The sequence below is a fragment of the Hyperolius riggenbachi genome, chromosome 6 (assembly GCF_040937935.1).
Source record: "Hyperolius riggenbachi isolate aHypRig1 chromosome 6, aHypRig1.pri, whole genome shotgun sequence".
Taxonomy (NCBI): domain Eukaryota; kingdom Metazoa; phylum Chordata; class Amphibia; order Anura; family Hyperoliidae; genus Hyperolius; species Hyperolius riggenbachi.
In genome coordinates, this window is record NC_090651.1 from 251,218,963 (window position 1) to 251,245,656 (window position 26,694).

At 42.3% G+C, this 26,694-nt stretch overlaps 1 protein-coding gene across 14 annotated transcripts in view; it reads left to right on the forward strand.

Moving 5' to 3' along the window:
- The window catches only part of PLCH2 (phospholipase C eta 2), a 1,280,386-nt gene that overhangs the window by 769,568 nt on the left and 484,124 nt on the right, over nt 1-26,694 (forward strand). For all 14 annotated transcript variants that reach the window (XM_068240676.1, XM_068240675.1, XM_068240674.1 and 11 more), the window contains 2 exons: nt 1,426-1,669; nt 13,354-13,483. In XM_068240676.1, coding sequence (XP_068096777.1) covers nt 1,426-1,669; nt 13,354-13,483 — 374 coding nt within the window. The remainder of the gene's footprint in view (nt 1-1,425; nt 1,670-13,353; nt 13,484-26,694) is intronic.

A 26,694-nucleotide genomic window follows, 5' to 3' on the forward strand; every position in this document is an offset into this window, starting at 1 on the left:
AAAACTACATCTAAAAGTTAAAAAAAATTACATTACACACACTTTTCCCTAAATAAAACACTATTTACTTCCCCCCTCCCAAAAATACCCACATAAAATGTTTGATAAAAAAAAAAAAAAAAGAATTACAATTTAAAAAAAATAACACAAATATTTACCTAAGGGTTTAAACTATTTAAATATCTATGTAAAGATGAAATATATATATATATATATATATATATATATATATATATATATGTGTGTATATGTATATGTGTGTATATATATATATATATATTTATGTATGTGTATGTGTATGTGTGTGTATATGTGTATATATATATATTTCATCTTTACATAGATATTTAAATAGTTTAAACCCTTAGGTAAATATTTGTGTTATTTTTTTTAAATTGTAATTTTTTTTTTTTTTTTTTATCAAACATTTTATGTGGGTATTTTTGGGAGGGTGGAAGTAAATAGTGTTTTATTTAGGGAAAAGTGTGTGCAATGTAATCTATCTCTATATCTCTATATATATCTCTATATATATCTATATCTATCTATCTATATATATATAGATAGATATAGATATAGATATAGATATAGATATAGATATAGATATAGATATAGATATAGATATAGATATAGATATAGATATAGATATAGATATAGATATAGATATAGATATAGATATAGATATAGATATAGATATAGATATAGATATATATGCTTGTAAATAGTGATGGATGCAAAACGGGTAAAATGCTCTTTTATTTCCAAATAAAATATTGTCGCCATACATTGTAATAGGGACATAATTTAAACGGTGAAATAACCGAGACAAATGGGCAATTACAATACGTGGGTTTTAATTATGGAGGCATGTATTATTTTAAAACTATAATGGCCGAAAACTGAGAAATAATGAATTGTTTCCGTTTTTTTCTTATTCTTACTGTCAAAATGCATTTACAGTAAGGTAGCTCTTAGCAAAATGTACCCCCCAAAGAAAGCCTAATTGGTGGCGGAAAAAACAAGATATAGATCAGTTCATTGTGATAAGTAGTGATAAAGTTATAGGCGAATGAATGGGAGGTGAACATTGCTCGGATGCATAAAGTGAAAACGACTAAAAGCTTAAGTGGCTAATCTTTCTTTTAGGCACACCATACCAATCTTGGTAGTACAATCTTATCACTTTCATGTAATATAAGAGCTTATCAAAGTAATCCTTTCAAAGTATTTTCAATCTATTGGGCCTTGTATTACATAGATTTGGCAGTTCTGTTAAACCAACATTGTATAATATGTGTTGATTCATATGCATTGGTGAAAAGGATGTTTATAAAAAAAAATTATCTTGAATTCTACTTTACAAAACGTCCAGTTTTACTCCTCACTTGAGCTTAATTTTGTGTTTCCTGTTTTTTCTTTCCTCAGTCTCGATTGACTCCATCCAGGAAGTATGTGAAGGGAAGCAGTCCGAGATCTTCCAAAGATATGCTGATGGAAGTTTTGACCCAAACTGCTGTTTTAGCATCTATTATGGGGATCACATGGAGTCTCTTGACCTGGTGTCTTCAAGCGGTGAAGAAGCCCGGACGTGGATAACTGGTCTTAAGTACCTGATGGCAGGAATTAGTGATGAAGACAGTCTTTCTAAACGTCAAAGGACGCGAGACCAATATCCTTTTCTGCATTATAATGTTGGCTTTGAGACCTGCAGGATGTGCATATGTGATATTGGATCAGTGCTCAAAGTTTGGTAACCAAACCACATGGAGTACATGACAAATATTCTCTTTTTGTAATGTTTAATATATTTCTTTTGCCTCACAGCTGCATTCTGGAAAAGCCATATAATCTCAACCTTAAAGCAGACCAAAACTAAAAACTGATCATGCCTTGCAAAATAGTTCAAATTAGATTTTAATTTAATACCTTTAAAGTTCCTGCCAGGTAAGAAAATAATCAAAATGAATTTGATATTGCTTTCTTGCCTTCTTTTTAGTGCTTTTTCAATTGCTAAGTGCTCCTGATCCCTGTCACCTACAACTATTGGCACTTGATCCCTCAGGTCACAGTTTGGGGACTAGTGCTGCAAAGACATGTCAGTAACCTGGAGGCTAACAAGGTTTATTCCGTTATGGAGGGTGGAAGAGGGCAATGCGTGGCACATGATGGGATGGCTTCTGGAGGGCAGGGTGAAGAGCAGAAAAAAGGAGGGCATTGTTACTAGAAATCGCATGTGCCAGATCTTTAGGCAACATCAGAAGACTCCTGTTCACAGGCTTCATTTTTGTCCGAGATGGTCCTTAGCAGCTGCCTTGGGCGAGTGTCCTTTAGCTATGTAACTAGCCTTTGTCTAGATATTTAATCATTTTTTTCTCTGTCATAGTTTATCAATATATTGTTGTTTTTAGATGGTGAGTAAGCCAATTAATATTAAATGTGCTGCCAAACTAAGTTGCTGTTACATTTTGCATGGAGTTTGTGCGCTGCATCTGGCGCAAAACAGAAGTAAACGCACAAACCCGCAACCAGGCAGAAATGTCACTGTTAGGAAAGGACTGACAACCAGGAGTAAATGAATAAGGATTTATTATTAAATGAAAATAAAGTAATGTTGTGCATTAACCTCATGCACAGAAACAATAAACATTGACTTGCAGGCAAAGTATTCAACAGCAATAACACAGGCAGATATATTCATATATCCTATATACACAGCAATGATGATACCGGCGGATTTATACAAAAAGCATACAAATGTATGAGAATCGGGGTATATACAAGGACCTCTATGCATAAGGCGATTTATGCAAAGTAGACCCAGTGTATATAACTGTGTGCACACTGACCCTGGAACCAGAATATTATCCACAATATAAACACAGAAATATATACAGGCACAAGATGCACACTCGAGGAGAAACACGGATGGTCAGCAAGCATAGGTCATCAACAGGAGATCAAACAGTACAGTAATCGCTAGGCAAAGAATAGTCAGTAATTCAAAGCACAGGGTCAACACGGGAGATCAATAGAGCAGGGAATTGAGGAACTAGGAAATATAATATACCAGGAACAGGGAACTCAGGGCAGGACGGCTAGAACCAGGAACAAAGAGCTAGCAACTAGTGAATGTTCAGGTGTGGCTTAAATGCCATGCTGAGAGACCATGTGACAGTCCAGGCCTCCTCCCTGTCTGTGGAGACATACAATCTGGAAAGTCCGCCCTCTGCTGGTGGGCAGTGGAAAGTTCAGGTTGCAAATTCAGAGGAGGCTGGTGACATCTGCTGGAGAAACAAAGGTAGTTCATGCATGAATTTACCAGCAGATGCAGATTGTGACAGTCGCCATGCTTTTGATTCACAGAGTTTAGTTTCCTTTAATTTGTATGAAAAAGAGAGACTCATTTTAAAGCTTTCAAAATTTGTCTAACTTGGCGTCCTTTTATGTTAGTCTCCGATCTATAAGCTAAGAGTGATGTGCCACTGCTGAGCAATGACCGGTGCCATTTTTTCACCTACATGTTCAGGCTGTGGACACATCCCTCTGACACTGCAATACGTCTGACCCCTCATGTCCACCCACTGACTGGGACTCTGATGCTTCTGTTGCTTATAAACGCACAGCCGGGACAAATGCGTAACGCCGTGGGTAATATGGCCCAACCCTTTGTTTGGTTCATTTGTTATAATTTTACACACACAAAGTTTGCCACCTAATTGCAACCATTAACCTCCCTGGCGGTATATTAAAAACTGCCAGGGGGCAGCGCTGCCGTTTTTTTGCTTTTTTTTTTTTGTTTGTTTTAAATCATGTAGCGAGCCTAGGGCTCGCTACATGATAGCCGCTGCTCAGCGACATCCCCCCAGCCCCTCCGATCGCCTCCGGCAATAGGCGATCAGGAAATCCTATTCAAAGAACGGGATTTACTGGAGGGCTTTCCCCGTCGCCATGCCGACGGGGCGGGATGACGTCACCGACGTCATGGACGTCGTGACGTCTAAGGGAGTCCCGATGCACCCCTTAGCGCTGCCTGGCGCTGATAGGCCAGGCAGCGCAGGGGTCTGGGGGGGGGGGCTCTACGGTGGTGAGGATAGCGGCGATCAAGCGCGGGGCGGCGGCCATCGGTGTGCTGGCGCAGCTAGCAAAGTGCTAGCTGCGTCCAGCAAAAAAAAAAAATTACGCAGATCGGCCCAGCAGGGCCTGAGAAAACCTCCTGCGCGGCTTACCCCGAACTACGTTCAGGGTTACCGCCAGGAAGGTTAACGGGTTAAATATCTGTTTCTATACTAGAGTTGCCTTTGCAATTAAAGGTTAACAAAAAAAAATCTGTATCTGAAATTGAACTTTAACTATCGGTTGGACTTTTTTTTTCCTAAATCATACATAATATATGAAGTGTTCATCTGCGTAAGTGAAGAGACTCTTGTGTTAGAAACTCTCAAATTCATAAATTATTCCAAGAAAACATGATTTTGTCTGTAACATTTCCCATCTTCTATTGTTGCCTGTAGTAAACATTGATGATCTGCAGTTTCTCAACAGGAGACGCTGGCAGAAAGTGATGTTTCAGGGCTGAAACCATTTTTCCTTTGTTCATTCGTGTGTGTTTTCTCTTATAGATCTATTTTACGGTTCTTATTGTAGCACTTTTTTTTTAATTTTGAGACTCCTCTTTCAAACCATGAGTTACTGCAGACTAGAAAAAATGTATTATTATTATTATTTATTATTTTTATTTAGTATTGTTATAGCACCGACGTCTTCCGTAGCACCTTTCAGAGAATATATAGTCTTGTCACTGAATGTCGCTCAGAGGAGCTCACCAACTAATCCCTACTATAGTCATACGTCCACTGTAGCGTAGGGCCAATATTTAAGAGAAAGCCAATTAACTTCTCTGTATGTTTTTGGAATGTGGGAAGAAACGGGAGTGCCTGGAGGAAACCCACACAGACACGGAGAGAACATACAAACCTTATTCAAACAGTGCCCTGGCTGGGATTCTGACCGGGCACACTGCAAGGGGAGCGTGCTATCAACTACGTCCCCATGCTGCCCAGTTATGATGTTCTATTATTTAAAAGGTTAACCTTGCAATATTGCTGTCAAGAGAAAAAAATCTGTTTAGCCCTCAGTTGTGTCCCTAGATGGCATTGGGTAAATCTGGTCACCTAAGTCTCTGATTAGGTTTGCTGTGAGTGATGTCTTAGTTAGTATAACAAAAACTGTCCCATTCAGGAAGTGAGATGGAAGTTTGGTCTCTCCCTGATGCACAGCCGCTGGTGGATTTCACACTGTGCTCTCAGGGCACTTCAGGATGCTACTTTTTGTGAATAGAATACCTATTTGGCTTATAAGCACATATAAAACAATCTAGGCAAACTGAAATAAGGGTTCACATTGCTTCTAATATTTACAGCTGACCTTTGATTGATTTTAATTTTTCCAAACTCCTAAAGATTGAAATTTCTCTTTAAAAATATTAAGATGGCTTCGGAAGGGGATGCTTCTGTACATGCCAGGATTGTTAATTCAGGTTCAGGAGAGTTATGGTGTGTACACACTTGAAAGATAAATGAAAGATATCAGAACAATTTTACCCCCCTTCCATGTAGTATAACAAAAGTTTGCTTTCTTAAAACAGAAAGAATTTGCGATAATTCAGGTTGGAGTGAGTTTGAGATGTCTCCCAAGGCATCACTGCTAAATATATGCAAATTAACCATGTAGTATGAGAGCCATACGCTACACGGTCTATTCTATTGAGCTGAACCCCCCCCCCCCCAATCAGATGAAAATCTTTGCGAGATGCTGCACACAAAGATGCTGTACACATTCAAAAGATCCGTTCCTGCAAAAGATCCGTTCCTGTAAAATGCATTCATAGTCTAGGATATCTGCAGATCCTCATACACACCTTGTTTAACAGACATTCATCTGCAGATCAGATCCACCAGGATGGATTTTCAGATCTGCAGATGATTGTCAGATATGCAAATGAATGTCTGTTAAACAAGGTGTGTATGAGGATCTGCAGATATCCTAGACTATGAATGCATTTTGCAGGGACGGATCTTTTGCAGGAACGGATCTTTTGCATGTGTACAGCATCTTTGTGTGCAGCATCTTGCAAAGATTTTTATCTATGTAGTACATACAAACTGCGCCTGCCCGTTATAGCTATCTAGAAAGGGTAAAAACGTGGTGACAAGAAATGATCGGCCCACATATGCAATATTGAGAATAATTGTGATCCAACATACGAGTATGCGCTATCAAAAAAAGTCCAGCAATAGACAATATAGAATGATGTATGTCAGCGCTCCTCTTCTTCAAACTCTTTCATCTATAAAAAAACAAACACACTGCACATAGTGCATTACTGCCAGTCAATTGGTCCCAGACCATGTGAAGCCCTTGTAAAAAACACCCGGGGTGACAAGTGGTGCCTCCGTGCCAAACCCAGTGGATAATGCCAAACTGCTCACCAGATGGTTGCCACCTCAGATAACAGGTGGATCTAGCGTTTTGGTGTATAAACCAGGCAAACAGCTCTCCAGTAAAATTCAGAAGCTTTAATCCAGATTAGACTTGTAAAACACAACTATAAAAACTCTCATAGCGTAACAAATGACGTCAGATGCACCTGGCTCCGCCCTACGCGTTTCGTCCGTCTCATCCCTGATGAGTCCGCACGGACGAAACGCGTAGGGCGGAGCCAGGTGCGTCTGACGTCACGGGATGCGGAAGTGCTAGCCGGCCGCATTGACTATACGGAAATCGTGAGCGGACACGCCGAGGGGGAACTACGGGACGCCGATTCCACCCAGAGAGGAGTGTCACCACTGGGCACTTGAGCCCGATATGCCTTAAAATCAAGTGCGCTCTATAGGCGCAGGCTGAAGTGTATTGATTTTATTTGTTACGCTATGAGAGTTTTTATATTTGTGTTTTACAAGCCTAATCTGGATTAAAGCTTCTGAATTTTACTGGAGAGCTGTTTGCCTGGTTTATACACCAAAACGCTAGATCCACCTGTTATCTGAGGTGGCAACCATCTGGTGAGCAGTTTGGCATTATTCACTGGGTTTGGCATGGAGGCACCACTTGTCACCCCGAGTGTTTTTTTTACAAGGGCTTCAGATGGTCTGGGACCAATTGACTGGCAGTAATGCACTATGTGCAGTGTGTTTGTTTTTTATAGATCAAAGAGTTTGAAGAAGAGAAGCACTGACATACATCATTCTATAAAGATTTTTATCTGATGGGGAGTTCAGCTCAATAGAATAGACTGTGTAGCGTGTGGTTCTCATACTACATTGGAAGGTTGTAAAATTGGTCTGATAGCTTTAATTTATCTTTCAAGCGTGTATGTAGCATTAGTATGAGGGTTAGATTATTTTTGATGTTAATGAATAGTTTTAGTGCAAGGTAGGGTTCATGTTAGCACATTGCCATTTGACTTAGCCAGAGGCAAATTTTCAACAAAAGTTGATTGAATAAAACTGATATTCAAAACCAATTTTTAAAAGTTTTTTTTTTTTCTTTTTTTCAATTAACTACTGAAGCCACAGTGGATAATATAATAAAGAGGAAAAAAAATGAAAGCTAGCCTTATGTATAGCCTGATGTATAAATGAAGGACATATATATATGTATATATGAACTTTCAACACCTCATGTTCTCACCCCCTGACAAAGCCCCCATTTGTGGAGGGGAAACATGTTGAGTTTGTAGGGTGGTAATGTATGAAATAAGTGAGGAGGGTGGAAGGGCTTAAATGGAAACTTCAAATGAATATCCCTCTTACCATGTTTTTGTTTTTTTAATAGTCTTAACTTATGTAGTTCATTGCTACAACCCAGTTGAATACATTTTATTTGAATATTTGTTAAAAGCCAAGTTGTATTCAAACTCATTTGTTGAAAATGTTCCTCTAGCAAGATCAAATGGCATTGTGATATACTGAACCTGGTTCCTTGGCATTTATTTAGGTTTTGTATAAGGCAGCTAAAGGGCTTTATAGCCTTAAGGTAAGCTTTATTGGGAGGGCTATGGTATTGGGTATCAGTTCGGGTGAAGGCGTTGGTTGTGAGGATATAAAGCAATTAGTACACAATTCTGCTCCCTATTTTCAGAAACTGACAATTTCCCAGTGAATCTGATATCTCAGGATGGCAAAATAGGGCTAATAACTAGTCAAATTTTTAAACTGTACTGTAACATAGTTTTGTTGGAAAAACACACTTGTCCACAGATTTCCACCATATGTGTAAAAAAAAAAAAAAAAAAAAACTCTCGCGCTCCTGCACAGAGCTGTATCCAGGCCTTGTTCCTTTAAACAGCCAGGATGCATGCACTGCTGTGTATGTATAAGTGCTCCCTTTGCCCTAACAAGGCTAGCAGTGCAGGCTCCCTGCCTGTGATCTACTACCTTCCCCCAACATATGACAAGGAGCAGAGAACTGTGCGGCAGCAGGAGACCCGGAAGATGGATGACAGCCTACCAGCAGGTGGATTTGTAAGGAAAAAGAACCAATTTATTGTAACAAGGGGAGGACTGTAATAAGGGAAGTTTAACAGAGATGAGCGTGATATTGTGGATATAGAGGGAATACTGTAAACGCAAGGCACCATATCAAGTGCATTCAAAAGAATTTCCTGAAGGACAATTGCTAGATCTAACTGCCAAAATAGTGTGCAAGTGAATAGGGTGGCTGGGTGGTATCTTACTATTTTGGCAGTTAAACTGCCATTCAAGAAATGCTTTTGAAAACAATGAAAACCCTGATAATTCCCCATGAGGAGATGGAGTAATCCAAAACCTGTCGTTTCTGTCATATTTTACCAGTTAACTTTTTTTTGGCATTAGTGGTACTTTAAGATGCTGTTGTGGACAAAGCGCTATATATTTTGGTTAGTCCCCAGAATATATAGGACTGATTGTTAACCAAACAGTGCATGCTTACTGAGGTCATTTGTGTTTATGTGGTCACCTAGGTCGCAAGCTTGACTCTCCAGCTGTTGAGGAACTAAAAGTCTGATAATGCATTGGCCTTTATGAATCATGGCTGTCAGACTCCTCCAATGCATTGTGGTACTTGTAGTTACCTAACAGCTGGAGAGCCAAGTTTGCAGATCACTGAACTAGGTGCATGCAGTGATGGGCGTCTGAGTAGCTACAAGTTCTTAGCTACTCGGATTTTAAATGCTAACTAATCTTAATGAATGCAGGTGTGCCTGTTTGAAAATGGGGGTTAACTTACCTAGAAGTCCGTGGAATCCTATGTGTATCCTTCCCCTCGCATGCGACGTAAGTGACTTGTTCCACCACTCCAAATCCAAATAAGCTTTATTGGCAGGACCAAATACATTTAGCATTGCCAAAGCAAAACAAAGCATTAACTTGGCAGGGGGGATTGTGGGAATAAGGGAAGGATATAGGGGGTTGGGGTATATAGTCCATAGGCGTGTGGAGGATGTAAGGGACAGCATGGGGGACTGGGATATACAGTCCATAGGGGGGTATTGGGGGAATACAGTCCATGTGGTATCATGTTCCTCTCAGTTGGTGGCAGGCAGCGATATATCGGGCAGCTATTTGCACAGTGGTTTCCTCCTCCCCCAGTAGGATGTAGAGTTTCCTCTCCTCATCTGTGTAGGTAAAATCCTGGATGTGAGCGGAGAGTCTCTGGAAGTGGACAGTCCTCACAGGTGCGTATTTGCTGCAGTGTAGCAGGAAGTGTGCCTCATCCTCCAGGACCCCCTGTTCACATTGTCTGCACGGTCTTTCCTCCCGGGGCTTCCATGTCTGTCTGTGACGCCTTGTCTCTATCTCCAGGCTGTGGGCACTCAGCTGGAAGGAGGAAGTGCAGTAGTGAGTGGTGGAACGCATCACATATGTCGCATGTGAGGGGAATGATACACCTATGATCCCACGGAATTCTGGGTAAGTTAATCCCCGTTTCTCATGGTCACACCTGCATTCATTAAGATTTTGAATCCGATTAGCTATGAACTCGTAGCTACTCAGAAGCCCACCCCTGGGTGCATGTACAGTACTTTTAAGGTTTGTTTCAAAAGTTTTTAAGTATTCAATAAAAGGTAGAAGACCTACTACAGGGACTTTTCCCCCAATACAAACATCAGCTAAAGCTAGTGTAGCATGTATATGGCAAGAATAAAATAACATAACTTAGACAAAAGTACTATTGCACCATGAAATCACCATACCATTATGGCCCAGTGTACACCAAAAACCACTAGCAGATCTGCAAAACGCTAGAGGTTTTTGAAGCCGATTTCAGAGCGATTCTAGGCATGTTTAGGGCCCAATCACACTTGAAAGTGCAATGGCGGCGCTTACCGCCAGCATTTTGTGTGAGTGATTTTTCAGGGGAAAACTCACTGAACACTGCGGCAATTTTCCCCGCGATCGTGTCTAAAGCTTCTATAGCACTGAAACGTGATCGCAGGGAAATTGCCTGAAAATGGTGCAGGCGACGCGTTTGCGTTTTGCGATTTGCGGCGATTAGTGCAAATCGCCCAAGTAAGAACAGGCCCATAGAGTTTAATTACACTAGCGCTTTTAAAAGCGCTAGCGTATGAGCGTTTTGCCTAAATCTCCGGAAAAACCTTCAAGTGTGAATGGGCTCTTAGAGATGTTTTCTAAACATGCCTAGCGTTTTTGGAGCGTTTTTGTGTAACAGATTACAAATATTGTTACAGTAAAGCTATTACTGAACAGCTTCTGTAACAAACGCCTGGAAAACCGCTTTGATCTAGCATTTCTCAGAGCAGTTTTCCACTTTCCTATACTTAAATATTGAGGCAGAAACACCTCAGAAATCTAAAAAATGCTGCAGCCCCCTGAGTTTGCGTTTGGGGAAAAAACTAGCCTCTCTGGTGTGCACCATCCCATTCGCTTTCATTAACCAAGCAGTTTTCCCCATGCAAGAACCGCTCTGGTATGCACCAGCCCTTATAATGATGCAGAATACTCTAGTAAGGGATTATAGAAGAGTAAGTTGTGTTCTAGCGATCATTGGGGTGAGATCCACTTAGAGGCTACATAGGGTTAAGCTGAATTAGCTAATGCAAAACCACATGTACTTTTAAAGTGGCCCACACCATACAATTTTTTTAAATATCTGTTCAATTCAAGAATAGCAATACAATTTTCTGACTGATTGTAACAATTCAAAAATCTGACCAATGTACCACAAACCTGTTCATTTTTCCCCCCATCCTGAATTAAATAATTGAACGCTCAGAAAAAATTCATTGGAACTGTACATTAAGTAATTGACAATCCATCACACAACATACAATTCTTTATAAAGCTGGTCTGAAATTTCCAACATGTCCACTCTCCCCCCAAAAAACACACACAAAAAAAAAACCGGAAATCGGATTACTTGATGTAAAACAAAAAGCTCTTAATTTTTTGGGACAACCGATTGTATTTATCGAATTGGTGAAAAATTGGATCTTTTAATTGTATAGTTTGTGGCCACCTTTAGTGTTATGGCAATTATTTGACCCAATCCACAATCTGTTGTGATCATGCTCACTTTCAGGCGCTATCTGCTCTGGATGCAGCATGTTTCCTTTTTTTGTATACTTTCTATAGTTCTGTTCCTAAGGCCACCATTTCAGTGCTTACCATAGGCACTATGCTCTCTAGAAATGTAACTTCTGCACTTAAGGAAACTCAAGTTAACCCAGAGAGAACTAAGAGATTTGTAAAGCTGGTTTACAAGTCAACCTGCTGACTTTAATCCAAACTTAAACTAGGAGTTTTGGGCTCAAAACACAAAAAGAACGCATATCCCCTAGCATAACATTTGTTAAAAGATACAAACACACATACAGGTTGTGCTTACTCCTATGAAGAGTGGTGTCTTGGCGTGTAAGCCAGAGTAAGAGAGCAAAGGGGGGATCAGCATGGCCAGCTCTGTACCACGAGTCATCAAACGCCTCAAACTGGATTTGAACACAATGCAGCTCAATGCATTAAAGCAAATAGTGGAAATAAAAAGTTGCGTACCTGTGGAGAGGGAAGGTTCTGGATCCTGGTATTCTGATTCCAGCTCTGTCACCCACGTTCAAATTTGCTGCCTCTGGGGACCCTTGTAAGGCATTGGGGAGCACGTGTGTTTCTGAGAGTGCTGAAAGCTGGGCGGCTCTGTACTGTGCATTTGCAAATTGACACTCAAGGTTGCTTGTGCATGAACAGTACGGAGCTTTCCGTCTTAGGGAGCACTAAGGGACACGAGTGCTCACGAAGCCTTTACAAGGGCTCTTGGAAGTGTATTCAACCAGTTGGTGGAATAGCTCTAATGGGATGGATAATGAGGGGTCAGGGAAAGCTCAATTGGATCTAGAGCCTTGCCTCTCCTTAGGTAAGTATCTGACTCTTTTCTCTAACTTCAGTTTTACTTTACCATCTCCCCAGGGAGTGCTCCTGTCACTGATAATAAATAAATACATAAAAAATGCAAATACATTTTATCATGCTCGAGGAGGCGCATTCTATTTTTGTTTTGTTTACAGTAATTTGCTGGTCATCTACTGCCACCTCTAAAGTGAAGTCTGTTGTATTATAGTTCAAGATGTTTTGATCCTGCATAATGGAATTTTTGAAGTGTTTGTTGTTTACTCTGACCCAGTTGGGTTGAAGGTGCTATATCTGGGGTATCCTTTGTATTTAAATGCAAAGCGCTGTCAATTCTTAAAATTGCTATCAGTTTTGTGCTCCCTGCTAAATACAATAGGCTACACTGATCTAGTGTCTTCCATGAAATTTTTCTGCATTGTTCCATGATTATCAACTGTGATTTAAAAAAAAAAAAAAAAAAAGCCAGTAGACAAAAATAAATAACCTCATTTGTTGCAGAGAGATTGTGTGGCACATTTGTAATAGGATGGCCAGTAGTACTGAGACATGAAACTGGTACAGACACTGAGATGTACGTGGTTTTGTTAGCTATTCAGCATTTCTATGGAGCATTCTCCATGCCTAAAGTAGTTGATTAGCTAACTAAATTAGGTGATTATATTGTGCTAGTGTTGAAAATATTAGGGAATTTCAGTTTCTTTTCAACTTGCACATACAATGAACGGGCTATGCCTTTGTTCTTTGATGGGTGGTTTGAAAGGACTTTCATTATTTTTGTAGAGCGTTAGCCTTTTTTTCCCTCAGAGGTGCCTGTTCTTTTAAAGTTGAAACGTAATTGTACAATATAGCAAAACAAGCTGTACAGTCAGATAGGAGCAGTGTCTAAACTGAAATTTCACATCCACACAGCAGAATTTAAGAGTAAATGTGATTTCCTTAACTCCTGCCAAATATGGTTGAAGCAAACGTTTGATGAAGCAGACAAAAATGGAGATGGGAGTCTGAGTATAAACGAGGTTTTACAACTAATGCACAAACTGAATGTCAACCTCCCACGGCAGAAAGTAAAGCAAATGTTCAAGGTAAGACGATGTGATTATTGTCCCTTGACAAGCTATTTTAAAGGGAATACATGGGGTTTATAGAATTGTTGTTTCTTGTTTAGCATTAAAATGTGCAGGATTTTAAACAAACTTTGTTTTAAATTGGAAATTTAAAATGGTACAAATGTTTTATGTTTTTATTGCACTGCATCTGCTAACTAGTCTAATACCTTTTGCTCTATATGGAGCTTCCACTTTTTTTTTTTTTTTTTTGTACTGCACTGCAGCCAAGGTTGGATTTGCAAAGCTTGTCAGATGAGCCAACCAGTGATGCTCTAAACCAGTGGTTCCCATTGGGTAGATCACAAAGGACTTCTCCCCTACCCCCTGCCTGAGTGATATACATGTCTTGGGGTTGGTTCACTCAGATGCTTGGCGGCGTTTACCACCAAGCATTTGGGACTCGGCGGCTAAACTCTCCCATTCAAGTGAATGGAATCGTTTAGCATCGCGCGATTACCGTTGTTTGCGCAAACACTGCGTTCCAAACCCAATTTACCACGTCGTTTCAGCCGGCCCTAGAAGCAGCATGCGGTTTCTAGGGTCCATCCACCGCCGTGTCTTCAAGTCCTCTTGCAGGGACGAAAACCACCGATCGCAACAGGAAGCCGACGATCCACGTACCACTGCCCCCCGAACGAGACGTAACAGGACGATGCGTCTTCCAGCCACCAAGTGTCCATGTGAACCAGCTCATACTCTTTGTCTTGGATGTGCTTAGCAATATTATGATCTGTAGAGCAAGGTAGGGAGACGTACATTAAGAAGCATTATGTACTACTGCTGATTACAATTTTTTGAGACACTGAGCATAAGAATATTGTGACTCTTTTTAGTCAAGAAGGAAGTGTTGGCACTCCCCCCCCAACCATGTTTTGGCACTGTTTACCTTGATAAAAAGGCACTGGTTGCCTCAAAACTTTGGATTATTGAATGTGCAGCAATAATCACATATTGATTATATAACTGGAGTGCCAACCCTCTTCCTCCTTAGTATACGGGTTCATCCAGTGACCTTTGGTGTGAAAATACCCAGAAAATACACGGGCCACGCTTTATGGTGTGCATCACCTCCATCCTTCTTTCACTTCTCTTTAGTCAAGCACTGTTCTGTTTGTGGTAATCACTGATGGACTGCTACTGTGCATGTGCTGCAGTTGTGGCTTGCATCTCTAGGTGGGTTCTACCTGGTAGATAATTTTCAATTCATAATTTTTGAAGTAACTCACAAGCAGAAAAAATGTGAGCACCTCTGCTCTTACCAATATCACACTTTCATTTGTGATATAACAGTAACTTAGCCAAACACTAACCTTTGCCCCTTCCCTGTGAGTGTCGCTGTCATTGCACCAAGATGAATGATGTTGAAAATAATTGCTTTGCTTCTTCCTTCCCTATCACAGCTGTCATTCAGGTACAAATAGCCAACGGCTGCTGATGGGATGATTTGTGTGTGTGCTTAGTACACCATTTCTGTGCCTTAAGCCCTGTAGTCCTTTCTCTATTAGAACATAACCACTTGAAAATGTACAGTAGTAGCCAAGCTTTTCCTGTCACAGGCCAGAAAGATTTCTTCAATGTGCTTCTGGACAAGTAATAAACATTTAAAGGACACCCGAGGTGAAAATAAACTAATGAAATAAACAATTTGTATCTATCCTCCTTCTCCTAAAACTGACTTTTTAAGATACTCCACAGTTTTATTTTATATTTAAATCTACTTTTTAAGGTTTTATTGTTTTTGCTCAATGACACATTTATTGACGTATGCCAGAGCTCAAATCTATGAACTACTGAACCCTTTTTATCTCTTTTCTGCTCTCAGAAGCCATTTTCTGCTAGAAAAGTGTTTTTATAGTTGTAATTTCTTATCAGTGAGGGTCACACTGTAGTCTGACTCATACAGGGACTGCCACTTACATACCTGATTAACTCTTTCAGGCACAGAATGGAAAAAAGGAACATAGCATAGTTATTTGTGTGCTAGGCACTGTACATACACATGTCTTATCTCATCATGTCACATGTCACCTCGGGTATCCTTTAAAGGTGAATAACACAATTCACTCCAGCCAAAACAGACATTCATTTATACTGGTATCAACCTTTCTTGTAAGACGATGCTGAAATGACACATGACATAATGAGATAAACACATGTAAAGTTGCACACTTACTTAGAACAAAGCTGTGTTGCAGTTTTTTTTTTTACTTTAAGGCGGAGTTAACACTGAATCGGTTGCCATGCCTATTCAGCACATGGCAACAGATTTAAAAATTAGCATCTTCCAGCAACTCATGTTTCGCAATGCATGGTACCAAATTGCCATTCATTTCTAGTGTGTGTGTGTGTGTGTGTGTGTGTGTGTGTGTGTGTGTGTGTGTGTGTGTGTGTGTGTGTGTGTGTGTGTGTGTGTGTGTGTGTGTGTGTGTGTGTGTGTGTGTGTGTGTTGAGTGGTGTCATCACCACTAGCACATAGCTCTGCTCACATTTTAAAAACAGAATCCAGATACAAAGCAAGGGGAGGGTTCATACTTGTCAGTGTAGAATTTTTTTTGCAGACGTTATGCCAGTTTGTCTCCGTTTTTGCACAGTAGCTAATGATTGTCAATGAGAAAGGAACACTATAGTTAAAAGCTAGAACATATTTTACTTCCTGCGTAGCTGTCACTTGCAGTAGAACCTCTAGGCGGCGCTGTTGCTATGAGATGAACGCAAGGGACCAGGAAGTATGTACATGCTGTGCGTGGATCCTGTCAACGTGTGTATCGTAACCAGCTCTGCATGTGCCCCCACCTGCGCCTGGCTACCTATTCAGGGGGCACCTATGCCTGGACACCTATACTGGGAGCACCAATACCTAGATATCTATACTGGGAGCACCTATGCCTGGCTACCTATAGTGGAGGCACCTATGACTGGATACATCTACTCAAGCTACTAATACCTGGCTATCTATACTGTTAGGAACTATACCTGGCTACCTGGCTACCCAAACTGTGGGCAACCATACCTGGCTATCTATACTAACGGCACCTGGCTACCTATACTGGGGCACATATAGCTTGCTACCTATACTAGGGGCACATCTGTCCACCAATCCTAGGGAAGGAGCTAAATACTTAAGGGACATCTCACATCTGGCTACCTATACTGAGGGAGGGGGTGGCTACATCTAACTACATAGTACTCGGGGTCAACTCCTATTTCAAAATACTGCATCGCAAATAGAGTTCACCAACCTATAGGTGAAGGAATTGCACTTTTTACAACCTTGCCCTGTGAACAGTTTAGCCTAGAAATGCTCTGGATAGAGTATAAGCCTACTGTAAGTTACCACTACATAAGAGTAATAAGAGTACATTTATTCTGGGACAAATTTACTTTTTGTGTGTGTAAATATGAATCTTATGTTTCCAGTTTTTTTGCCATAGTGCCCCTTTAATTGTGAATGATACCATTGACTTGCATTGGTTTTAAGTAATGCAAATTCACTTGTGGGGAAAAATTAATGCTATTCTTTTTTTACAAGTATGAACCCTGTCATAAGGTAGGTTTTAACATTTAAATAAACAATAAGGTGACAGGATTCCAGGAAAGTCCTATTTAGGAGTGGACTTACAGATACAATTGTTTACTTTCATTAGTTTTTAACTTCAGGTTTGCTTTAATTTTTTCAGTTTTTCAAAAATGTTTCCACTTCGTGGCAAAGACAATCCTTGTTTTTGTCTAAACACAGTTGCTGTGTTCTAGAATGTATTTATCTTTTATTTATATAGAAGGGCTTTAAGAGCAGATTTGTACTGTGAGCAGAAGTGGAAGGCTTCTGCATTCCCGCTGTTGGCTTCCATGTGATTGACACTCTTGCCGGTGTCTGATCTCCCTTGCTTGTCAGATAAAGAGAATCAGGAGATGCACTGCAGGAGTCTGTATTTTAGGAGATGTTCTGTGAGATAGACAAGGCTTGTCTGGTGGAAAATAATGAGAAAAGGATGGTTACCAAATGTGAGCCGGTGTTACTGACCTGAGAAAGAATATCCTTTCTTTGGGCTGTAAGCCTTTGTAGTTGTCAGGTGAGTTAGGAAAGTTGTAAAGTCGCACATGCCTATATTGTTCACCAACTTTTGATATACTGTTATAGCCCAAAAAATAAACCCCTTCCTATCGGAAGTCTAACATTTTGTCATAGCGTAACTTTTGTTGTGAAATGCTGAATTCAGGCAGCAATGTAACCTCTTGTTTTAACTAGAATAGCGTGCATGCCTTTGTTGTTTTTTTCAGTAGTTCTCTTTTGTATAACAGAGCCTAATGGCTGCTGGTGGATTTCAAAACTTGTATAAACATCTCTGAGTAGCAGCTTGTCCTATTGTGCCATCAGAACATGGAATCCTCTGTTTTGGCAGATAAACAATCTATTTAAAGGAAACCTGTGGCTTGCTGAATGCTTTAACACTAAAGCATAAATAGCGGTAGACATTAAGTATGCCTACCAAGGACACAAGCGGAATATAAAGCCTATCCCCAGGCACAGATCTGGGAAAATGAAAATCGTGTGTGTGTGTGTGTGTGTGTGTGTGTGTGTGTGTGTGTGAGTGAAAAATTAACTTTCTACAACTAGAACAATTCCGACTGTCATTTTTGGAAAAAAAAAATCAATTATAGGCATTCAGGTGTTCAAATGACCAATACCAGTGTGTACAAACATACCCATACAGTGGTGCACACCTTTAAGGTACAAAGCTACAGTCTTAATAGCCATAAAATATGAGATAAGTGCAATGTAGGTAGACTGATATTAACTGAACAGTAATCGGCCTGCTCCATTGATTGGGAAGACCAGGTGAGAGGTATGAACAAGTGTCTGGTCCGGTCCATCTGGACCATAGTGAGCGTCCACAGTGGTCCACCCCCCTCCCCCCTTTTTAATTCAATGAATCGTTGATCATTTCATTTACAGATATGCTAGCTTTGCTCTACCAAAGGTTATTGGTGATGACCACAAAAAATAACAGTTCTCAAACATACTCATTACATTGTTACATATGGATTAAGGTAACATTAAGAAGCAGTGTGGCATGTATAATAATTATAGATTGTATACAGAGTACAAGTCATAAAGACAGTGAGAATCCAGCTGCCTGAAGCAAATTTTAATTTTATGGATTCTTGTATATCTTTTTGTTCTATCCTCAGAGGTATACAAAATGTATTTACATATGATCTAAATTAATAGGAAAGATGTTTTCACCTGAAGGCAAACACCTACTAGCCTGCAATTAGCATATTAACAACCTAAATTCTTGACAAAAAAATAAATGTACACACTCACCTGAAGCATTATTAGGAACACCTGTTTAATTTCTCATTAATGCAGTTATCTAATCAACCAATCACATGGCAGTTGTTTCAATGCATTTAGGAGTGTGGTCCTGGTCAAGACAATCTCCTGAACTCCAAACTGAATGTCAGATTGGGAAAAAAAGGTGACTAAAGCAATTTTGAGTGCGGCATGATTGTTGGTGCCAAAGGGGTCGGTCTGAGTATTTCACAATCTGCTCAGTTACTGGGATTTTCATGCATAACCATTTCTAGGGTTTACAAAGAATGGTGTGAAAAGGGAAAAACATCCAGTATGCGGCAGTCCTGTGGGTGAAAATGCCTTGTTGATGCTAGAGGTCAGAAGAGAATGGGCCTACTGATTCAAGTTGATAGAGAGCAATGTTGACTGAAATAACCACTCGCTACAAGCGAGGTATGCAGCAAAGCATTTGTGAAGCCACAACACACACAACCTTGAGGTGGATGGGCTACAACAGCAGAAGACCCCACCGGGTACCACTTATCTCCACAACAAATAGGAAAAAGAGGCTACAATTTGCACAAGCTCACCAAAATTGGACAGTTAACCACTTCCCGACCGCCCACTACACAGGGGCGGCGGGGAAGTGGAGCCCTGCAGGACGGCCTCACCCACAGAGGCGGCAGTCCATTTAAGGGCATGGGCGGAGCGATCGCGTCATCCGTGACGCGATCCTCCGCCCGGGATCGAAGCACGGGCATTTTGTCTCCGCTCGCCGGCCACTTAGCAGAGCCGGCGAGCGGAGGAATCCGCAGGATCAGCCAATCCCTAAGTATAAGGCACTTTGTTAGGTAAACAAAGTGCCTTATACGTGCTTCCTCCTCGCCTCGTGGTCTCATTGTTCCAGAGACCACCAGCGAGGAGGAAGCACTTGTAAGTCTCACTGCACGCAGCTTGATTTTGCCCACAGCCTCCCTGATCACCCACCCCAGGCCTCATACCCCCCCTGATCACCCCAGCAGACCCCTGCCCAGCACCCTTGCACCCCTGCAAAACCCCCACCCCCCCCCACCTGCCACTAACTAGCGACGCTGCCCCTTAGTTTAGGTCCCTAACTGCCTCCTAGTCACCCCTGATCCCCCCTCCCTACCTTTAGATCACCCCCACACCCCATCCCAGACTACCCCCCTGTATACTGTATACATTTGTATACAGCTACATTACCCTCTGATCCCCCTCTGATCCCCCTCTGATCACCTGTCTATCACCTGTCCATCAGCCCTCAGCACCCCCACCCATCAGAGCAGACCCTAACTGCCCCGCGGGGGTAACCGATCACCTGCCCAGGCCCTCGATTGCCCTCGTACCCACCTTCTGATTACATCCCCTGCTGTTTGTTTACATCTGTCCTCCCCAGCAATCACTAACTGATCTTTGATCAGTAACCCCCTGTGTCTGCCTCTCATCAGATAAGGACTCAGTCTGCCCCGTGCAGGCTCCTGATCAACCCCCCATCCCCTCAAATCGCCCTCAGACCCCCCCCCTAATCACCGTCCAAGTGCATTGTATTTGACTGTGCTGCGCTTGTATTCGATTGTGCTGCGCTTGTATTCAATTGTGGTGTAATTGTATTTGATTGTCCCGTGATCGGCTTCGATTGCCCCGTGATTGTTTGATTGCCTGAGACCCCACTTCCCGCCACACCCAACCCCACCCTCCCCCCCACCACACCCAACCCCCCCCCACCGCCCCCCCCCCCCCCCCCCCCCACCCACCACCTCCAACCACCACCTTCCGAGTGCATCAGATTTGCTTGTGCTGTGATTGGAGTCGATTGTGCTGTAATTGTATTTGATTGTCCCGTGATCGACTTCGATTGCCCCGTGATTGTTTGATTGCCTGAGACCCCACTTCCCGCCACACCCAATCCCACCCTCCCCCATCACCTTCCGAGTGCATCAGATTTGATTGGGCTGTGATTGGAGTCGATTGTGCTGTAATTGTATTTGATTGTCCCGTGATCGGCTTCGATTGCCCCGTGATTGTTTGATTGCCTGAGACCCCACTTCCCGCCACACCCAACCCCACCCTCCCCCCCACCACACCCAACCCCACCCCCCCACCCCCCACCACCTCCAACCACCACCTTCCGAGTGCATCAGATTTGCTTGTGCTGTGATTGGAGTCGATTGTGCTGTAATTGTATTTGATTGTCCCGTGATCGGCTTCGATTGCCCCGTGATTGTTTGATTGCCTGAGACCCCACTTCCCGCCACACCCAATCCCACCCTCCCCCCCATCACCTTCCGAGTGCATCAGATCTGCTTGTGCTGTGATTGGAGTCGATTGTGCTGTAATTGGATTTGATTGTCCCGTGATTGTTTGATTGCCTCTGAGACCCCACTTCCCACCAACCCCAATACCTCTCAAATACTCCCTTTTTGCTAGGTAGGTGCTCTTTTTTTCTGGGTAGTCTCGGAGGAAAACCCCATAAATTTAGCAATCCAAAATGGCAAGAAGGGGGCTTTCCGATGACGAGGTATACAGGTACATGGACCAGTCGGATGAGTTCTTTTGGGAAGAATCATCCGTCGAATCTTCCGGGTCCGATTTTGAACCTGTAGAAAGCAGTGGTTCCCTGACCGATACTGATGACGAGGCTATGGTCCCGGCTAGAGCCAGGCGTACCAGACCCCAAGTCGTTAGACCGCAGGTGGCGCAGGATCCGCCTCAAGGGCAGCAGGGTGGTGCTAGCGCTGTTGATAGTTTTCTTGGTGAGGCAGGCACCAGCAGCGCAGCATCTCCTGGACTTAGTGCCAGTGCTTCCGTAGACCCTGACGAAGTGGTGAGCGTCAGCATGGAAGTTGAAACTGGTACGGTGGCAAGTGCAGTAGTACCCCCGTCGCAGCCACCAACAAGAAGACGGGCCCGTAGTACCCATAGACTCCCAGAGGTGCTGGCACAACCAGATTGGCAATCCCCTGATTCCGCCGCACCCGTAGTGCCCCCTTTCACCGCCCAGTCTGGAGTCCAGGTGGCGACAGCTCATCTAGGAACGGCCCTAGACTTTTTGCAGCTGTTCATCACCCAGGTTCTCTTGGACTTAATTGTGGTTGAGACCAACCGTAAAGCCACACAATTCATCACCGAGCACCCGGAGAGCATGTATGCCCAGCCTTTCGGGTGGAAACCAGTCCAAGTTTCCGACATTAAAATCTTTTTGGCCCTTATCCTTCACTTGGGACTAATGAAACAGAATGTACTGCGGTCGTATTGGTCTACGAACCAGTAAATCATGTTCCCTTGTACCCTGCTGCCATGTCCAGGACACGATTTGAGTCCATCCTGCGCTTCCTGCACTTCAACGACGACAAAACCTGTCATGAAAAGGGCCACCCTGCTTATGACCGGCTCCACAAAATTCGGCCCCTCATAGACCACCTGTCATCAACATTTGCAGATGCTTATATCCCTGAACAGAACATCTGCGTAGACTAGTCCCTCTTACGCTTTACCGGGCGCCTTGGCATCAAACAGTACATCCCAAGCAAGCGCGCCCGGTATGGGGTGAAACTGTATAAGCTCTGTGAAAGGGCCACAGGCTATACATGTCGTTTAGGGTCTATGAGGGAAAAGACTCAAAATTGGAGCCGGTCGGATGCCCTGACTACCTGGGGAGCAGTGGAAAGGTTGTGTGGGACTTGGTGTCACCCTTGTTCCAGAAGGGGTACCATCTTTTTGTGGACAATTATTACACAAGTGTGGCCCTCTTTCAGCACTTAAAGTTAGAAGGAATCCGATGCTGTGGCACTGCGCGGCCTAGTCGCCAGGGCTTCCCCCAACGGCTCGTTACCACCAGACTTTTACGGGGGCAGAGGGTCGCCTTGCGTACTGAAGACCTGCTCGCGGTGAAATGGAGGGACAAGAGGGACGTTTACTTTCTGTCCACCATTCACACAGACACGACAGTCCAAATTCAACGGGCAACTGCGGTCATTGAAAAGCCCCTTGTCGTCCACGAATATAATGTCAACATGGGAGGGGTGGACTTCAATGACCAGAGGTTAGCGCCCTATTTAGTTACCCGGAAAACAAGACGCTGGTATAAGAAAGTGTCTTTTTATCTGATTCAATTGGCAGTTTACAACAGCTTTGTTCTCTACAGTAAGGGCTGGGAGAACTGGATCTTTCCTCCAATTTCAGGAAGAGATCATTATGGACATCCTGTATCCAGGAGATGCCAGGGCCCCCCCCCCCCCAGATGCAACTAGCCGACTGCATGGAAGGCATTACGCCTATCAGCTTCCGTGTGCCCCAGGTCAACGCATCCGAAGAAAAACGTTGCCGTGTCTGCAGCAGGGCTGGAACAAGGAGTGACACCGTTTATTATTGTCCCCGCTGTCCTGACCAGCCTGGTCTATGCGTAGGGCCGTGTTTTGAGAGGTACCACGAGCAGGTACACTATTAGAACCTAGGGAACTCCAGACACAGGAGTAGGCACACACTCAGTGGTCTTTCGCACATTGTCGCAGGGAGAGGAGAGGTAAGCTTGAAGACCAAACGGGTAAGCATAAAAATGGGAAGAAGGATCGGTTTCCATGCTTGATATTGCTGATCTGTCCTGGGTTGGCGATATAAGACGGCATGTTTGAATTTCCCTTGAGTGTGGACACCCCCGGTTTATATGTGATTTGGGCCTATGATGATGCTTTAATGCCACACAGAGTCATCTCTATTGGCAGGCATATTGCTGTATCCTACAGGCATAATGCTGTATACCTAAAGTTCTGAGGCCCAGTCACATAAGTTGGTGGCTCACCCTGAGTGCAGGGTGGCACGGGGTGTCTCTCTCCTGAGGTTATCACTGCCATTGATGTGGAGGGAAGATCTGCCATTGATGTGGAGCAAGGTATGTTTGCCGTTCATTTTTCCTTTCAGCCCAGAGTGCATTACTTGTATACCCAATATAAGGAGTATAGCAGAAACTCCTAATACTGGCCATACATGTAATGATTGCAGAGACCCTAAAATGCCAGGACAGACTCCACAAATGACCCCATTTTGGAAAGAGGACACCCTAAAGTATTATGTGAGGTGCACGGTGAGTTCATAAAAGATTTTAGTTTTTGTCACAAGTTAGCAGAATTTTTTTTTTTATTTTTTTTTAACAAAGTGTCATTTTCCGTTAACTTGTGACAAAAAATAAAATTTTCAATGACCTCACCATTCCCCTCATGGAATACCTTGTTGTGTATTCTTTCCAAAATGGAGTCATTTGTGGGGTTTGTTAACTGTCCTGGCAAGTGGGCGGGGTGCTAAATTTTGAGCACCCCTGTAAAGCCTAAAGGTACTCATTGGACTCTGGACCCCTTAGCGCAGTTAGGGTGCAAAAAGGTGCCACACATGTGGTATCGCCGTACTCGGGAGAAGTAGTACAATGTGTTTTGGGGTGTATTTTTACACATACCCATGCTGGGTGGGAGAAATACCTCTGTAAATGACAATCTTTTGATTTTTTTACACACAATTGTCCATTTACAGAGTTATTTCTCCCACCCAGCATGGGTATGTGTAAAAATACACCTCAAAACACATTGTACTACTTCTCCCGAGTACGGCGATACCACATGTGTGGCACTTTTTTGCACCCTAACTGCGCTAAAGGGCCCAAAGTCCAATGAGTACCTTTAGGATTTCACAGGTCATTTTGCGGAATTTGATTTCCAGACTCCTCCTCACGGTTTAGGGCCCCTAAAATGCCAGGGCAGTATAGGAACCCCACAAATGACCCCATTTTAGAAAGAAGACACCCCAAGTATTCCGTTAGGAGTATGGTGAGTTCATAGAAGATTTTATTTTTTGTCAAAAGTTAGCGGAAAATTGATTTGTATTGTTTTTTTCACAAAGTGTCATTTTTCGCTAACTTGTGACAAAAAATAAAATCTTCTATGAACTCACCATACTCCTAACGGAATACCTTGGGGTGTCTTCTTTCTAAAATGGGGTCATTTGTGGGGTTCCTATACTGCCCTGGCATTTTAGGGGCCCTAAACCGTGAGGAGTAGTCTGGAAATCAAATTCCGCAAAATGACCTGTGAAAGCCTAAAGGTGCTCATTGGACTTTGGGCCCTTTAGCGCAGTTAGGGTGCAAAAAAGTGCCACACATGTGGTATTGCCGTACTTGGGAGAAGTAGTACAATGTGTTTTGGGGTGTATTTTTACACATACCCATGCTGGGTGGGAGAAATACCTCTGCAAATGACAATCTTTTGATTTTTTTACACACAATTGTCCATTTACAGAGATATTTCTCCCACCCAGCATGGGTATGTGTAAAAATACACCCCAAAACACATTGTACTACTTCTCCCGAGTACGGCGATACCACATGTGTGGCACTTTTTTGCACCCTAACTGCGCTAAAGGGCCCAAAGTCCAATGAGTACCTTTAGGATTTCACAGGTCATTTTGCGGAATTTGATTTCCAGACTCCTCCTCACGGTTTAGGGCCCCTAAAATGCCAGGGCAGTATAGGAACCCCACAAATGACCCCATTTTAGAAAGAAGACACCCCAAGGTATTCCGTTAGGAGTATGGTGAGTTCATAGAAGATTTTATTTTTTGTCACAAGTTAGTGGAAAATGACACTTTGTGAAAAAAAACAATAAAAATCAATTTTCCGCTAACTTTTGACAAAAAATAAAATCTTCTATGAACTCGCTATGCTACTAACGGAATACATTGGGGTGTCTTCTTTCTAAAATGGGGTCATTTGTGGGGTTCCTATACTGCCCTGGCATTTTAGGGGCCCTAAACCGTGAGGAGTAGTCTGGAAATCAAATTCCGCAAAATGACCTGTGAAATCCTAAAGGTATTCATTGGACTTTGGGCCCTTTAGCGCAGTTAGGGTGCAAAAAAGTGCCACACATGTGGTATCGCCGTACTCAGGAGAAGTAGTACAATGTGTTTTGGGGTGTATTTTTACACATACCCATGCTGGGTGGGAGAAATAACTCTGTAAATAGACAATTGTGTGTAAAAAAAATTAACAAATTGTCATTTACAGAGATATTTCTCCCACCCAGCATGGGTATGTGTAAAAATACACCCCAAAACACATTATACTACTTCTCCTGAGTACGGCAATACCACATATGTGGCACTTTTTTGCAGCCTAACTGCGCTAAGGGGTCCAAAGTCCAATGAGCACCTTTAGGCTTTACAGGGGTGCTTACAATTTAGCACCCCCCAAAATGTCAGGACAGTAAACACACCCCACAAATGACCCCATTTTGGAAAGTAGACCCTTCAAGGTATTCAGAGAGGGGCATGGTGAGTCCGTGGCAGATTTCATTTTTTTTTTGGTGCAAGTTAGAAGAAATGGAAACTTTTTTTTTTTTTTTTTTCGTGTCACAAAGTGTCATTTTCGGCTTACTTGTGACAAAAATTAATATCTTCTATGAACTCACTATGCCTCTCAGTGAATACTTTGGGATGTCTTCTTTCCAAAATGGGGTAATTTGGGGGGTATTTATACTATCCTGGAATTCTAGCCCCTCATGAAACATGACAGGGGGTCAGAAAAGTCAGAGATGCTTGAAAATGGGAAAATTCACTTTTTGCACCATAGTTTGTAAACGCTATAACTTTTACCCAAACCAATAAATATACGCTGAATGGGTTTTTTTTAATCAAAAACATGTTTGTCCACATTTTTCGCGCTGCATGTATACAGAAATTTTACTTTATTTGAAAACTGTCAGCACAGAAAGTTAAAAAAATCATTTTTTTGCCAAAATTCATGTCTTTTTTGCTGAATATAATAAAAAGTAAAATCGCAGGAGCAATTAAATAGCACCAAAAGAAAGCTTTATTAGTGACAAGAAAAGGA